The sequence below is a fragment of the Girardinichthys multiradiatus genome, chromosome 1 (assembly GCF_021462225.1).
Source record: "Girardinichthys multiradiatus isolate DD_20200921_A chromosome 1, DD_fGirMul_XY1, whole genome shotgun sequence".
NCBI lineage: Eukaryota > Metazoa > Chordata > Actinopteri > Cyprinodontiformes > Goodeidae > Girardinichthys > Girardinichthys multiradiatus.
The window spans coordinates 35,404,747-35,420,247 of record NC_061794.1 but is presented as its reverse complement, the minus strand read 5'-3'; the positions used below and the strand labels follow the sequence as shown (position 1 = coordinate 35,420,247).

At 40.4% G+C, this 15,501-nt stretch overlaps 1 protein-coding gene across 1 annotated transcript; it reads left to right on the top strand.

Annotated features, from left to right (window-relative positions):
• Positions 1–206: 206 nt before the first annotated feature.
• On the top strand, positions 207–12,619 carry aaas (achalasia, adrenocortical insufficiency, alacrimia). The gene is made up of 16 exons (XM_047379746.1): positions 207–672; positions 763–890; positions 3,076–3,131; positions 3,223–3,314; positions 4,014–4,060; positions 4,257–4,355; positions 4,867–5,010; positions 6,074–6,194; positions 6,287–6,411; positions 8,408–8,468; positions 8,554–8,644; positions 10,385–10,478; positions 11,342–11,409; positions 11,494–11,575; positions 11,669–11,753; positions 12,400–12,619. Exons 1-16 carry the CDS (start codon positions 565–567, stop codon positions 12,544–12,546), a joined length of 1,548 nt encoding a protein of 515 aa, XP_047235702.1. The 5' UTR covers positions 207–564; the 3' UTR covers positions 12,547–12,619.
• The last annotated feature ends 2,882 nt before the right edge of the window (positions 12,620–15,501 follow it).

The window sequence follows — 15,501 nt, the reverse complement described above, 5'->3', positions numbered from 1 at the left end:
AGTATTTTGTTTACTGAAACATTATGTTGCTGTGATTTATAAGGTGGGTGTTGAATATGTTGATCCCACCGTTTCATTCATCAAAACTCTAGCAGTTACCTATTTCTCTCTTTTCCTTGCGAGATTGTCTGCAGTACCACGCTGTGTCCGGAGGAGGGCAGCATGTCGAGGTTTATTTAGCTTCTGTGTTTTAAAACAATCTGGGCGTCTTTTTCCCTTTAGGCTTGCCGTAGCTAAACACGGCGGGATTAACTGAAAGTATGACAAAGTAGCATGTACTGCCGGTTTGTTTTTAAAATCCATTACATTATATGTGACCAGACAGTAGGAGAGAACTGACAGCACAAGGCAACTTTTATATCACATAACTTACTGTTTCTAAGCTGGTTGTGGTTAAATTAATTATTAAACTTGTTATTTAGCGAACCACATTTAGCTAGCTAGCTGGCCGTGGCAGCTTCGACATACAACGTTGATTTGAGGTTTAAGCTTAATATATCCGTGTTTGACCCACCAAGTGGTGTATCTCTGGGGGTCTGAAAGCAGGGTTTGACCGCGGTGAAGATGTGCTCTCTGGCTTTGTTTCCTCCACCGCTGCCCCCCGGACAGACCACTCTGTGTGAGTCCAACAACGAGCTGCTGTCTGGAGCCAACAACTCTGAGGAGAGACAGGTCCGAGTCGTTTTTTTTTTTTTTTTTTTTTGGTGATTTCAGTTGAATACATATTCGTTCAGGTCGCTCACGTTGCTTGTTTTCGTACAGGACTCCAGTCCTCTGAGTCTGCATTTCCCCAGAGAGTCCCTAAAGCTCCACAGCCGCACAGAAAGCAGCAGCAAAGCAGCCTTCCTGGATCACTCTGAAACCCTGTGGATGAGAAGCGCGGCAGCATGGTAGGATCTGAAAGCCATGTTGTTATTAAAAAACAGCTCAATGCGACCTATTTGAAGCAACATAGAATAGTTGTGTCAATAAGACGGAGATAGGTGGAATTGTTTTTTACAGGAGTATATGTTTCTAAAGTGGCTTCATATAAAAACAAATTTAAAAAAGACATAAAAATGCATTCAAAATATAAATAGGTAATGTAACAAATTCTACACTAACCCAGGGTTGCTGCACATAAACAGCCACAGACACCCTCTACAGCACTTCTATACATTGACCATTGCCCATATTGAGGCAAATCAACAGCTGTTGCAGTGAAATTTGTCCTCATTAGAAGTAGTTTGCACAACTGACGACAACAATCTGGTACCTCGCACTGTGAAAGTTCTAGATATCCAGTTAGAGGTTTGCCATCAGTCGAACTGTTGCTGGAAAAAGACAACTTTAATAGAACATAGTGGTGTGTGTAATGCTACTGTCTGCTCTGCTTTTCCTCTGATTGTATATGGCGGATTTGTGCTTAAAAGTAAGGTGAGCAGGGTGAAGTATGTTTATAATGATTTGGCGTGCACTCTGTTTGCATCTTTGTATGTATATAAAATGTCCATATGGAAGTCCAGTCCCCATGAGTCTCTCTGCTGCAGTAATGACTCTTTCTCTGCTGGTGTATGGTTTGGAGGCAGTGGTGTAAACAAAAATAGAGTAAATGTACAACTGGCTCCAATTAGAGCTTTGCAGCTAATTCGTGAACATCCGGTTTTGCAAAGCTTTCGACTGCAAATTCCACTTTATCTTTACGAACTAATATTAGTAAACGTGTTTTGTTTTTCCCTAGCGCTCCTGCTGTGAGACATTATTTATATCAGAAGCAGAGGGGTGTTGTGCTGTCTGTGTGAGAGGAGATTTTTCTGTAAAACAGGGTTTTACTATGGCTTCAAAACCAACTCAAAATGAGTAAGAGTTTATAGTTTAAGCCATCTTAGCTGTCTTCAGCATCTTAAATCACTAATTCTGTGGTTAGCATTGCAAACTGTAAACACCACTCGGTGTGTCTATTCCCTAGCTCAAAAGCTCAAAGAACAAAACTGAGAACATTCAGTATCTACTGTAATCTCGGCTCTCTCTTCAAGGATCAGCCAGAATGAACAACCAAGATGCCTCTGTAGAAAATAGTTGTTGTATTAAATGCCGTTTACAGCTCTTGTTTAGTTTTTACTTTGCATCTTCTTTCTGCTGCCTCAGGGACTATCCCAAATGAACCTGATTAAAAACGATCAGAGGTGGGACCATGTCATTGTATTCTATTGTTTTTTTCTTTAGATTCTAGTTTTATAGAAATTATACTAAAATGAATTTAAAGCCTCCTCCTGCAGCAAGTAGGCAAGCTGTAGCACATACCCAAGCTGTGTGCGGTGCTTGGTTTGACTCCCAGATCGGATAATTTGCATGATGTCTTTACTTTTTCTCTCTTGTCTTTTTTACTAGGTCACTGGTACCAACAAAAACTATTGAAACAGGGGTTCATTCACCTGGCAAGCAGTGAGCTTAATAGAAATTTAAATTTATTACTTATGCTAAAGGTTTAACCACGTGTCGGTAAAGCTTCTTTTGAGGGAGTAGCATCCTGACATCTTTGAATACTTTGTGATTTTACTTTCAGCAGCAGTGCTTTACCCAAATTGATTCCTCATCTCTGGGATTTTGTTGACAAGTTAAGCAAGGCAGTAAATACAACTTGTTATAAAATAAGTTTGAGTGTAAAAAATAAATTTACTGTGCAAAATTTCCACAGTTTTTAGTATTTTCTGACGTTTTAGTTGAATTTTACATCTAAAAGCGCAAACATCTGAATTGACATATTGAGTAACTATGGATTTCTTTACCGTCTTTCAAACACGAGATCCCTGTGTGACACATGCTGTCAGAGAAAAAGCTAAAAATGAGCCATAAACGAGTCAAATCGGCTCAAACGTCCATTAAACCGAACATTTCCACAGCTAAGAGAAAGGGTACAGCTGCATCACATACTCATGGAAATCAGCTTAATGTGCCAAGCAACTTCTAGCATATTTCCTACCTGTGATGCAGCAGCTGATGTCAATGTTTTCCTAACATTTTAAGATGTTGTACTTGCTGTTACAAATCTGTTGCTGTCAAAGATTGCTAATTAGGCTTTTGCGTGTGTTCCAGGCGGGATGGTGGGTTCACTGGGCTACTCAATGAAGTTACCACCTCACATGCAGAGGGTACGTAATACACCAGGATTTCATGTGTTTTATTGACTTTAAAGTCCTGTTGCTGTGCAGAATGTGAGGTGCAAACTCTCTCCCGTAATAGTGCCAAAGTGGCTGTCTATGACGTCTGGATGTATCCTGGCGTTGCTCCGATGGGTCTCCTCTTTTCACGGCTCTCTGCATCCTCATGTCACAGTAAGTTGTCTCTGGTGGCTTAATTTGTTATATTTAGGCCCTCTTGACACGATAACATCTTCTGGTAAAAACGGAAAGGTTTAGTTCCGTTTCTATTCTTCTTTTACTCGACATTGGCGCACGTTTTCTCTGAAAACAGCACAATTGTTTGAAACCGTCTCAGTCTCCGTATTCGTGTAGATGGGAAAAACGGAATCTTTCTTACGGGGAAGCTCTGGATCATGCGCAGTATATGACTGAAATCAGTAGATATTAATGCGCACATGCAAAACCTAACAGCTGCTGACCAATTTAAAACCCACAGAAGATGAAGATACCAACACTAACAATGGCGGATTGCAGAGTATTTACTTGTGCTGCTGACTGTTTTGAATCTGATGGTTTTCCAACAAAGTGCTCATTTTCTCCCCTGTTCTGTGAGAAGGAAGCGTTTGCGCATGTTGTTGAGTTTCAAAGAACATTCAGCCAACTAGTGGTGTTGCGGGGGAATTACACCATTCTCTGCTGTTGCCGTGTGAACGGAGATTGTAATTAAAATGTTGTCAGGTAGATGTGTTAACAGAACCGGGGGGGGGGGGGGGGGGGAATCCAGTTTTCAATTGATCGTTATTGTATAAACAAGACCTAATCTAAAAAAATGTTAAGTAGTGCTGAAGTTTTTTTAATGATTTATTTCTTTTTTTAAAAATCTATTGACAGCTAAGCAGTGAGGACATGATCTCTGAGTTTTCACAGGTGCTAAACTGGTAAGAACAGTTTTTATGATGTGTTAACTGGGGTTTGATAAAATGTTGTTCATCCCAAATTTTAATCTATTCTTTAGTTATGTTTAAACGATGGGTAAAAAACTGAAAGCTTTTCATAACTCAGTGAAACTGTAATCTGTGTTTTGGCTACCCATGTTGTGTTTATATGGAAGTAGTTCCCTTTCTGTATTGCCAGGCCTGATTGCGTGGTGCGAGCCTTCGCCTGGCATCCCCACACCGATAAATTTGCTGTAGCCTTGTTGGACGACTCCATCAAGATCTACAACCCCAAAAGGTACCATAAGTTACAACCTAAAAGGGTTCAGTGGTGTCAAGATGACAGCAAAGGTTTCAATTTGTCATCAATCTGAGATGCTGCTGCTTTCTGTTCCAGTTGCTGTGCTTCATGTTTCTAACTAAACAATTAACACAGTTTCTTTTCAACATATCATACTGTATATGATTTTTATGCACATGGATGAGTTTAATGGCAAAATTTCAGGTTTGCATTTTTTTTTAACCTACAAATGACCAGATCGGTCCCTATGTCCCATCTGTGCCGGCCCGTCTGCACCAGCAACCTGTTTTAGTATGGAATACAGTTTAAGGTTCTGCATTATGATGCACATTCATGCATAGCTGATCTTCTCTGGCTGTATGTCACCACCAGGACCCTGGCCCCATACGAATAATGTTTACTTACAACACCATGCTGAGTAAAAACTGAAGCTGTTGCCTCTGTTTTCTGAGTGGCTAAGATGTTTATTTGTCTGCTCTGTCAATTTAAAATAAAAAATCTTTCTCAGTTCCATATCTCCCACACTGAAGCACCGTCTACAAAGGAACGTTGCAGCAGTGCAATGGAAGCCTCTGTGTGCGTCTATGTTTGCAGTGGCGTGTCAGAACTGTTTGCTGGTTTGGAACGTTGACCCCTGCTCACTATCTACAAGGTATGTAACACCAAATACATCTGTAGGTCTAAGTAGTATCCAGATTGACAGAAAAACTAAGTTTGTTCTGTTGAAACACCTAACACCATCTCCCTTTTGATCTGAAGTGAAGTTGAAGAATATGAAGGTAGTTCTCTTCCTGCAATATTCCATTGACCTTTGATAATACCACTGACCGTAAAACACCCAAAGAAAATGATGTTACCACCCCGATGTTGGGCCATTTTAAAGCCTCACATGTTGCCCGATCAGAAAATCTTTCTGCATGAAGCATTTGGGTTGTCCATGTGGTCAGCTGCAAGTTTAATCTGATTTTAAAGGTGACAATTTTGGAGCAAGGGCTTTTTTTGTTGGCCGGCACCTTCTCAGCCCATGTTGATGTTAAATTTGCTTCACTGTAGACTGTGATTCTGGATGTTCCAGCAGAACTATGATCCCAGATACACATATAACCTTGTTCTGACCTGGATAAAGCAAGGAAAAATAAGCTTCCAGAGTGGCCTTCCCAAAACACCCGCGTGAGTGGTGTTCAAAATATTTGACATTCCTTAAAAGCTTGTTCTGTTCCAGGACACCAACCAGTTTACATGGACTTCACCAGGAACAGTGTTCAAAGCAGGAATGATGTGAGCAGCTTGTTGATGGTCTGAAAAAGTGTATGATTATTCTGCGACTTCCTAAGGAAAGGTTGGCCAAATGTTAGTAGGGGTGTATACGTGCAGTAAAAACACTCAACACAAACTAGACACAAAATCATTTCTATTTCCAAAATGGCAGAATAATGAGAGAGAGAGTGAGTTTTTATTTACTGTAAAAGATTGCACACACAGATTACTATGCCTTAAAAATGTATTAAAGACAAAGTGATGATGTTCTGATCAGTTAATTTAACTTTGTACTTTGTATTGAAAGGCAACAGCTCAAACATCATGCTTCTTGGGTGACATGGGAAAAAATGAAAAGAAATAAGCCAGGATATCAAAAAAAAAAACTCATAACTCAATGCTTATTTTGCTAAGCCGAGTTTTGATATAACCTTCCTCCCTCTTGAACTCCTTCACAGGCCTTCTTCTGGCTGTGCTCAGGTTTTGTCCCACCCTGGTCACTCTCCGGTCACATCCATCGCCTGGTCTCCAAGCGGGTCCCTCCTTGCGTCTGCCTCCCCACTGGACACGGCCATGATGGTTCGAGACAACTGCTTCTCCTTTGATCCTTATTCAGGCTGTGCTGCTTCCTGTTTTTATAGCTGTTTCTTTGATATGAATGAATGCTTCAGGTTTGGGATGTCGCTGCTGAGAGTTGTGTACCCCTTCAGCGTGTTGGAGGAGGGGGCGTTACCTTCCTGTCCTGGTCCCCAGACGGTAGCCACATTCTGGCATCCACGCCGTCTGCCTTGTTCAGGTTGGAGGATAGCAGCTTCCTTGAGCTTCCTCTGTTTTAGACTGACTGAAGCACATTTTAAGCAGAAATAACAGTAGAGATTAGTCTTTGTGGTCATAGAGATTGTCCTCCACCTTTATGAACAGGAGAGTCAGCAGTTGGAAAGCGGTTCAGTCATTCAGTGGTTCTAAAAAGTGCACACTTATTTTTATAGGTTATTTAAAAACATTGACCGCCTTTAATATGACATCTTTCATACATATCATAATTTTAAGGGGGTGTAATTACTTGATGTCCACATCCTTAAACCAATACTTTGCTGGGGCTCCTTTTGAATGTATTTCTTTTTTTTTTCATTTTTGATTAAAGGCTTTCTGCAGTGCCTTACAAACTCGTACAAATTGTGATCACCTTAATTTTAAGTCTTAGGAAGCTTAAATGTGCCCAGATTTCCCATATTGAATTACATTTAGTCAGGTTTTTATATTAATGTTTAGCATCTTTTACTGACGTTTAGTGTTATTATTATTTTTTTCTGTTTTGCTTCTGGCATGCTCTTGATTGCTTTGTAGTTCTAGTTTAGGAATTCAGATGTTATGATAAAACTACAAAACCCATAATACAGGAAAGGAACAAGCTACATCAAAAAAGACTTATCCCCATACTATCAACCTTCCATGCAAATCTGTGGAAGGACAGAAACTCGCATATTTTATGTTTAGGCAAATAAAATCCAAAAATTCTTGCCATATCATCCACTAACAACCCCTTCATCATGTGTATATTTAACTAGACTTCAGACCAAAACCTGGTTTCATTTGTGAAGGTAACTGTAAGAAAACATCAGTCAGGCTTCCTTAATAAGAAAAGGAAGTTAATTCCAGAGCCGAGAAACACAAATTTAAACTGACAAAGTTATATTAACTTGCTTTATGTCTTAAGGGCCTGATCTTCAAAAGGTTTGCGTATACAAAACCGCACGTAAACCTGCTTGTGTCAGCAAAGCTGATCTACAAACAAGGCGGTAATCAGATTGCCTTTGCAAAATCAGCGGAACTGCGGGCGCAAACTTTTTAGGTGTCTGCCTTCATGAAAATGCAAAACATTTTAATGACCCAAACGTGCAAATTCAAAATCAGCAACCGGATCATTTATAATGATGCAGCATGAAAATCCCTGCATATTTCTAACAACACAGCAGAGGATCTGTTTGCTTTTCCTCTTGTTCCAGCCAGTAGCACACACAATTTCCTCATTTAAATAGGGCGGTCTGCACCTGTTTTGCACCTGTTATCCATTGCGCGTGCAATCTTTAAAAATTGCACGCAACACGCCCACTTGCACGTGCAAATTATTTATAGTACACGCAAATTAACACCCGCTATATGGGATTTTTGACAATCAGGTCCTGATCCTGAATGTGTTAAATATAAGTCATTAAAGTATTTTATTATGTTGTGTTTCATAGTTCATTTAGGTCCCAACATTAAATCAGAATGATCTTAGGAAGTCTTAAATTAACCTATTGAAATGTTCAGAAACCCTTCATAAATTAGAGTGAATGCGATTAACCTGTAATAAAGTACTGATGTCCAAGTTTGCTAATAGGGTGACAGCAACACTAAAAGAGCTGCAGGAATTTCTGGTTGAGATTTGCATGTGGCAGAACAGAAGCCTTTTCTAGCAAAAACATCAAAGTCTTGCTTTAAATATCAACAAACCTTGAAGAATGTGTTATGATCTGATTAAAGCAAATGTAAACTTTTTAGCCGCAAGCCCAAAAGGTATGCATGGCACAAAAACGGCACCACACATCACTAAATGAACACCGTGCACGTAGTGAATATCGTCATAGTAAAGCATGGTGGTGGCAGCATCATGCTGTGGCGTTACTGTTCTTCATATTGAGCTGGAGTTTTGTCAAAGTGGTTCAAATTATTTACAGTTTGACATATCAGTAATTTTTTATCCGAAACTTTGATCCATTGTAGATCAGAAAGTGAATCTTTTTCTTCAGGGTTTGGGAGACCAGGATGTGGACATGTGAGCGTTGGCCATGTATAAAAGGGCGCTGCCAGGTAAAAACTCATTACTCTGAACAAAATGGTTCATTCAGGACACAAAGTAGCTCTAAAATCATGTGTTTATCTGCTTACTTGTTAGTCTGGCTGTTGGAGTCCAGACGGGAGTCGGCTTCTCTTCACGGTTCAAGGAGAGATGGTCATCTACGCTCTGACCTTTTCTGGATCACCAGGTTAGCCTTCCCTCTCCACACAAAATAAACTAGACAATAGATAAAACGGACACAGGGTTTACTTACTATATATACTGCTCAAAAAAATAAAGGGAACATTCAAATAGCACATCCTAGATCTGAATGAATGAAATATTCTCATTGAATACTTTGTTCTGTACAAAGTTGAATGTGCTGACAACAAAATCGGACAAAGATTATCAATGGAAATCAAATTTATTAACCAATGGAGGACTGGATTTGGAGTCACACACAAAATTAAAGTGGAAAAACACACTACAGGCTGATCCAACTTTGATGTAATGTCCTTAAAACAAGTCAAAATGAGGCTCAGTATTGTGTGTGACCTCCACGTGCCTGTATGACCTCCCTACAACGCCTGGGCATGCTCCTGATGAGACGGTGGATGGTCTCATGAGGGATCTCCTCCCAGACCTGGACTAAAGCATCCACCAACTTCTGGACAGTCTGTGGTGCAACGTGACGTTGGTGGATGGAGCGAGACATGATGTCCCAGATGTGCTCAATCAGATTCAGGTCTGGGGAACGGGCGGGCCAGTCCATAGCTTCAATGTCTTCATCTTGCAGGAACTGCTGACACACTCCAGCCACATGAGGTCTAGCATTGTCCTGCGTTAGGAGGAACCCAGGGCCAACCGCACCAGCATATGGTCTCACAAGGGGTCTGAAGATCTCATCTCGGTACCTAATGGCAGTCAGGCTACCTCTGGCGAGCACATGGAGGGCCATGTGGACCTCCAAAGAAATGCCACCCCACACCATTACTGACCTACTGCCAAACCAGTCATGCTGAAGGATGTCGCAGGCAGCAGATCGCTCTCCACGGTGTCTCCAGACTCCGTCATGTCTGTCACATGTGCTCAGTGTGAACCTGCTTTCATCTGTGAAGAGCACAGTGGCGAATTTGCGAATCCTGGTGTTCTCTGGCAAATGCCAAGCGTCCTGCACGGTGTTGGGCTGTGAGCACAACCCCCATTTGTGGACGTCGGGCCCTCATACCATCCTCATGGAGTCGGTTTCTAACCGTTTGTGCAGACACATGCACATTTGTGGCCTGCTGGAGGTCATTTTGCAGGGCTCTGGCAGTGCTCCTCCTGTTCCTCCTTGCACAAAGGTGGAGGTAGTGGTCCTGCTGCTGGGTTGCTGCCCTCCTACGGCCTCCTCCACGTCTCCTGGTGTACTGGCCTGTCTCCTGGTAGCGCCTCCAGGCTCTGGACACTGTGCTGACAGACACAACAAACCTTCTTGCCACAGCTCACATTGATGTGCCATCCTGGATGAGCTGCACTACCTGAGCCACTTGTGTGGGTTGTAGAGTCCGTCTCATGATACCACGACTGTGAAAGCACCACCAACATTCAAAAGTGACCAAAACATCAGCCAGAAAGCGTAGGTACTGAGAAGTGGTCTGTGGTCCCCACCTGCAGAGCCACTCCTTTATTGAGTGTGTCTTGCTAATCACCAAAGATTTCCCCCTGTTGTCTATTCCATTTGCACAACATCATGTGAAATTGATTGTCAATCAGCGTTGCTTCCTAAGTGGACAGTTTGATTTCACAGAAGTTTGATTTACTTGGAGTTGTATTGTGTTGTTTAAGTGTTCTTTATTGTTTTTGAGCAGCGTATATAGTTTAGTAACTTGTACATACAGGATATGAAAGTAATTTGTTGCATAAAGGGTAGAAAGCAACCAACAGATGATGTATTTGTATTTGGCAGGTGTTCCTGCAAGCATGGTCAAAGGGCCACAGACAGCTGTTGTTGTGGCTGACCTATCAGAGACGACATTTAACAGACCAGATGGAGACATCATGTAAGAGAGCCCAACTCAATCCATTGATTTGCAGCTTTTTATTGCTACATGTTTTTGCTGTTTAAAAGACACAAATTGATAAATGCCTTATAAGTTCACTGGAGAACATTAGTGCAAACAAACAGCATCGTGAGGACCAAGCGACACACCAGACAGGTCAGGGGTACATTTGTGGAAGGTGGGGTTCTGGTCAGAGGAGAGTAAAATGGCACTTTTGGCCTACAGGTAAATCATAATGTGTGGCAGAGACCCAACACTGAAAATACCAGCCCCACAGTAAAACATAGTAGTGGCAGCATCATGCTATGGGAATGCCATTGTTAAGAATGGGCAGGGATGTTGGTCAGAATTGTCGGGATGATGGATGGAGCTAAGTACAGCGTAATCCTGGAAAAAAAACCTGTTAAGAGGCTTCAAAGGTTTGAAACTAAAGCAGATCCACAGTAACATTAAAAAACATACAACCAGAGGACCAGTGATATGTCATTATAAGACATTGATGTTCACAGACACTCTCCATCCAATCTGACTGTGTTGAGGCATTTTGGAAAGTACAATGAAGAGAAATGTCAGTCTCTAGACGTGCATAGCTGGTAGAGACAAAACCCAAAAGACTTCCTGGTGTAACTGCAGGAAAATGTGATTTGACAAATTCTCACTCAGGGAGAGTGAATTCAAATATATACCACACTTTTCTGATTTTAATTTGTAAAATGTTCCTTCTAATGCCCAAATATGCACTACTTTGTGTTGTAATGTGAGAAAATGTATAAAAAGTTAAAGCGGTATGATGACTTTTACAAAGCACCCTTTTTTATAGACTTAAAATGTGTGACTGATCCTCCATCTTATGTGTTTGCCAGTGTTGGTGGAGAGATTCAGTCTCTGTCCTGGGATCCAAGAGGAGAACGTCTTGCGGTGCTTCTAAAAGGTCCTACATTTCTTCTGTTTGCCCTCATGAATCCCATGAATATTTGCATTTGATGACTCAACACAGCCTCATCACTTTTCTCAGGCGACCCTCAAGCAGCGAACCGGCCCGCAATTATTGCGGTTTTCAAAACAAGAGCCAACCCCATCTTTGAGCTTCTGCCTTGGTTTGTATATTCTATTCTATTTATCTTTTTTCACAAGTGTTGCTTTTCAATATAATAGTGCTGATACTAACAGGACTTTCTACCCTTATTTAGTGGGTTCGTTCAAGGAGAACTGGGCGCAGAACCAAGACTGATGCAGTTTCACCCAAATTTCCAGCATGGGGCTCTGCTCACTGTGGTCAGTGTTACACTATAAATTACTCTATTAGTTTTATGTTTAAAATGTCAGTTTATTGTGCTAACTTTGTTCCCCGCCTGTCTTTAGGTGAAGGTAAATCCTAGTGTTATAGTGTTTGGACTCAGGGCTCCTAAACAGACCCGAAAAGACTGGAAATTAAAGTTCTTTTCACAGTTTGGACGAGTATAGATAAAGAGAAATAGAAAAATGTTTTTGGATTTCCAGGCTTTATTCTGTATCATCCATTCATCCTGTCTTTCTTTCTCTTTTTTGATGTGATTCTTTAAGGTTCCTGACCTCTGTAGAAGTTTCTACCATAAACTTTAGAATGGAGTAGTATGAAATTCTGACAAAGAAAAGGAAAAAGGTCCATTAACAGACTGGTGGCCAGTGCATGCGTGAAAACTGAACTTCTCCTGCATAGTTTGAGCTTAATGAATCCAGAAATAGTTGTTTTACTAACTGCATCGGTTTGAGTTAAATAATTTTTCAGTTAAAAAATATTTATCCCCACATATTTCTCCTGCTTGCTTAGTTTAAAGCCAGGCCATGTCTTTTTTTTCTGCTACTCAACATATTTCAATTACTCTGCTGAAAATGAAAAATGGATGAGTAGACCGAATGATGTTTCTGTGTCTGTCCTTAGTGTTGGTCGAGTGGAAAAATTACTCACATCCCTTTCTACTTCCTGAGCTCTGGCGTCGGCCTCAGCGGGAGTCCACCACTGCCTCACCTACACGAAAGACCTGCTGACTTTGCTAATCAGTCACTCTTCACAGAGCTCCTCTCCTGAAACAAACATCTGCCAAAGTTAAAAAGCCTCTCTTTGTCATTACAGGTTGTTAATAAAGTTGTGTAAAAAGGTCTTCCTACATATTTTGCTTCCTTCTGTTTCAAACATTGAAAGCAAATGAGACATTTTGAAGTATTTGTTCAGTTTTGTTGAGTACATGAAAGACTATTGAAACCTATAACACTGTTTTTTTTTTTTATGAGCACTCTTAAAAATGTTCAAAATAAGAGATGTTTATTGAAAGCAAATTTCTTCATGCACAAAAAGGCACAAGGAATTTTGTCAGGAAATTTAATGTATCTTTTCTAGAGTCGGGCAGGAATCAGCTGTTGGACCAGCAGAGATTCATCCACACTTCTGGATTCAAGCAGTATTATGAAGCCAATTCATATAATTGAGTGTTTGAGTATTTAATGGTGTAAAATTTCAGCTTTTGTTTAATGTATCTTGCAGTCAGTTAGTAAAATGTAAAGTAATCTGGTTGAGTAAGCAATTTTCAGACAAATTTGTTACATTTTGTAGTCAAGTCAGGTGGTGAACATTTGGCCATTAGTTACCAGCTTTACACAGTTCAAAGCACACTTTACAATTACTGCTAACCTTAATAAAGATTAATAAAAAAGCCATTAAATAAAATTGTATTTTTCTGGCGTTACATAATCTCATTAAAATCTGATTGTAATGAGATTTTTCTAGCAGTTTTCTATTGGATAGATATGGATGTATTTTGTGTTTTTTTTTTTATCTTCCTGCATAAGCTCCTCATTGTGCATGGTGGGAAAGATTAATAAACATTTTTCTTTTCACACAGATCAGTTTTCGAAATCAAAAATAAATTTACATTTTATTAATTTTTTGAAGGTACCAGTAAGTGCTGCTGGGGATTTTGTAAACTAAAAATGATTTTGTAAATACACATCCAAAAAAGCTAGGATAGGGGCAACAAAAGACTGGGAAAGTTGAGGACTACTCAAACACCTGTTAATAACATCCTGCAGGTGAACTGGAAACAGGTGAGTGTCATGATTGGTAATAAAAGGAGCATTTCCAAAAGCTTGTGAACTACTGAGCCTTTAGGGGAGTCTCAGTTGTGGATCACTGTTCAAGTGTTTAAGCAAATAGTCCAACAGTTTAAGAAAATTTTTCAACTTACAATTGCAAGGGATTTATGGCTTTCATGATCTACAGTCCATAATATCATCAAAAGATTCAAAGAATCTGGATAAATCTTTGCACTAAGCAGCAAGGCTAAAATCCAACATTGAATGCACGTGACCTTTGATCCCTCAGGAGGCAGTGCATTAAAACCTGACATTCTTTAACGGATATTACCACATGGCCTCAGGAACACTCCAGAAAACCTTTGTCAGTTAACACAGTTCGTTGCGACATCTACAAGAGCAAGTTAAAACTCTATCATGCAAAGCAAAAGCCAAATATCAGAAACGCCGCCGGCTTCTCTGGACCTGATCTGAGATGGACTGACGCAAAGTGGAAAAGTGTGCTGTGGTCTGACAAGTCCATAATTTAAATAGTTTTTGGCTGCACATCTGCAAGGACATCATTAATGCTGAAATACATCTGCTGCCATCCAAGCAAAAACGTTTTCAGAAACGTCCCTGTTTATTTCAGCCAGACAATGCCAAGCTACATTCTGCACACGTTACAACAGCAAGGCTTAGTAATAAAAAAGTGCAGTTTCTAGACTGGTCTGCCTGCAGTCCAGACCTGTCTCCCATTGAAAATGTGTTCCGCATTATGAAGACCCCGGACTGTTGAGCAACTGAAGTTGTTCATCAAGCCAGAACGGGAACGAATTCCACCTACAAAGCTTCAACAATTGGCTTCCTCAGTTCCCAAATGCTTACTGAGTGTTGTTAAAAGGAAAGGTGATGTAACACAGTGGTAAACATGCCTCTGTCCCAGCTTTTTTGGAACGTGTTGCAAGGAGTCAATTCAGTTTTGCACATCTGGAGGCTCAGCTTTTCTCATTCTTTGCAGTTTAGCTCAAATTCAGTTTGACTGGATAGATAGTGTCAAGTCTTGCCACAGATTCTCATTTGGAGTTACTTCTGGACTTTGGACCTTAACACATGAATATGCTTTGATCTAAACCATTCCAGTGTAGCTTTGGCTGTATGTTTGGGGTTGTAGTCTTGCTGGAAGATGAGCCTTCGCCACACTCTTAACTCTTTTGTGGCCTTTTTTCCAGCGTTGCCATGTATTTTGCTCCCCCACCTGCATTCTAACTCTGGACATTTTCCCTGTCATACTGAAGAAAAGCCTCCCCAAAGCATGATGCTGCCACTACCAAATTTCAATGTATGCTCAGGGTGATGTGAATTGTAGTTTTCCTCCACACATAGGGCTTTGCATGTAAGCCTTCATAGCTTGTGGTAAACTGGAAATACAACTTTTAAGGGTCTTTTGTCTGACCACTCTTCCTTAAGGCTAGATATGTAGAAGGTTGTGAAAACTTTTCCAAGGCACGGTTTTAAAGGGCTTTTCTTCTAACCTTGAATTAAGATATGCCTCTCTAATGTCTGCTTATTAGGAAAAATAGTTACAGAAGACCAAAACTAGATTTTAGAAGGAAACTTACTACCTTCTGATTTAGTGATATCTAAATAGAAATAAAGTGTGCCACTCAGTACTTAAATGGGTGACATACATTTTGTTGTATATTTATTACTTTATTTAGAGGCTTGGTTATTTTTTCACAGCTGTTCTGCAAAACATGATTTCAGTAAAAAATAGTTTTTTTTATTTATGTCCATCAGCTCCAACAGGAGCCAGTTCTGCCCAGCCCCACCCGCACTGTGTTTACAGTACTTTTATTCCTTTATGTTATGAGATATTTTGCTCAGAAAACAGATGCCATACAGCCTCAGATTTTAACACAAGCTCTCACACAGAGTATCTGACATCGAGATACATGTTTACCAAGAAAAAAAA

Coding starts and splice junctions, on each gene's coding strand:
- aaas (XM_047379746.1), top strand. CDS start 565: ATGTGCTCTCTGGCTTTGTTTCCTCCACCGCTGCCCCCCGGACAGACC. Junction 5,011..6,073: donor CCCTGCTCACTATCTACAAG/GTATGTAACACC, acceptor ACTCCTTCACAG/GCCTTCTTCTGGCTGTGCTC. Junction 6,412..8,407: donor ACGCCGTCTGCCTTGTTCAG/GTTGGAGGATAG, acceptor CTTTTTCTTCAG/GGTTTGGGAGACCAGGATGT.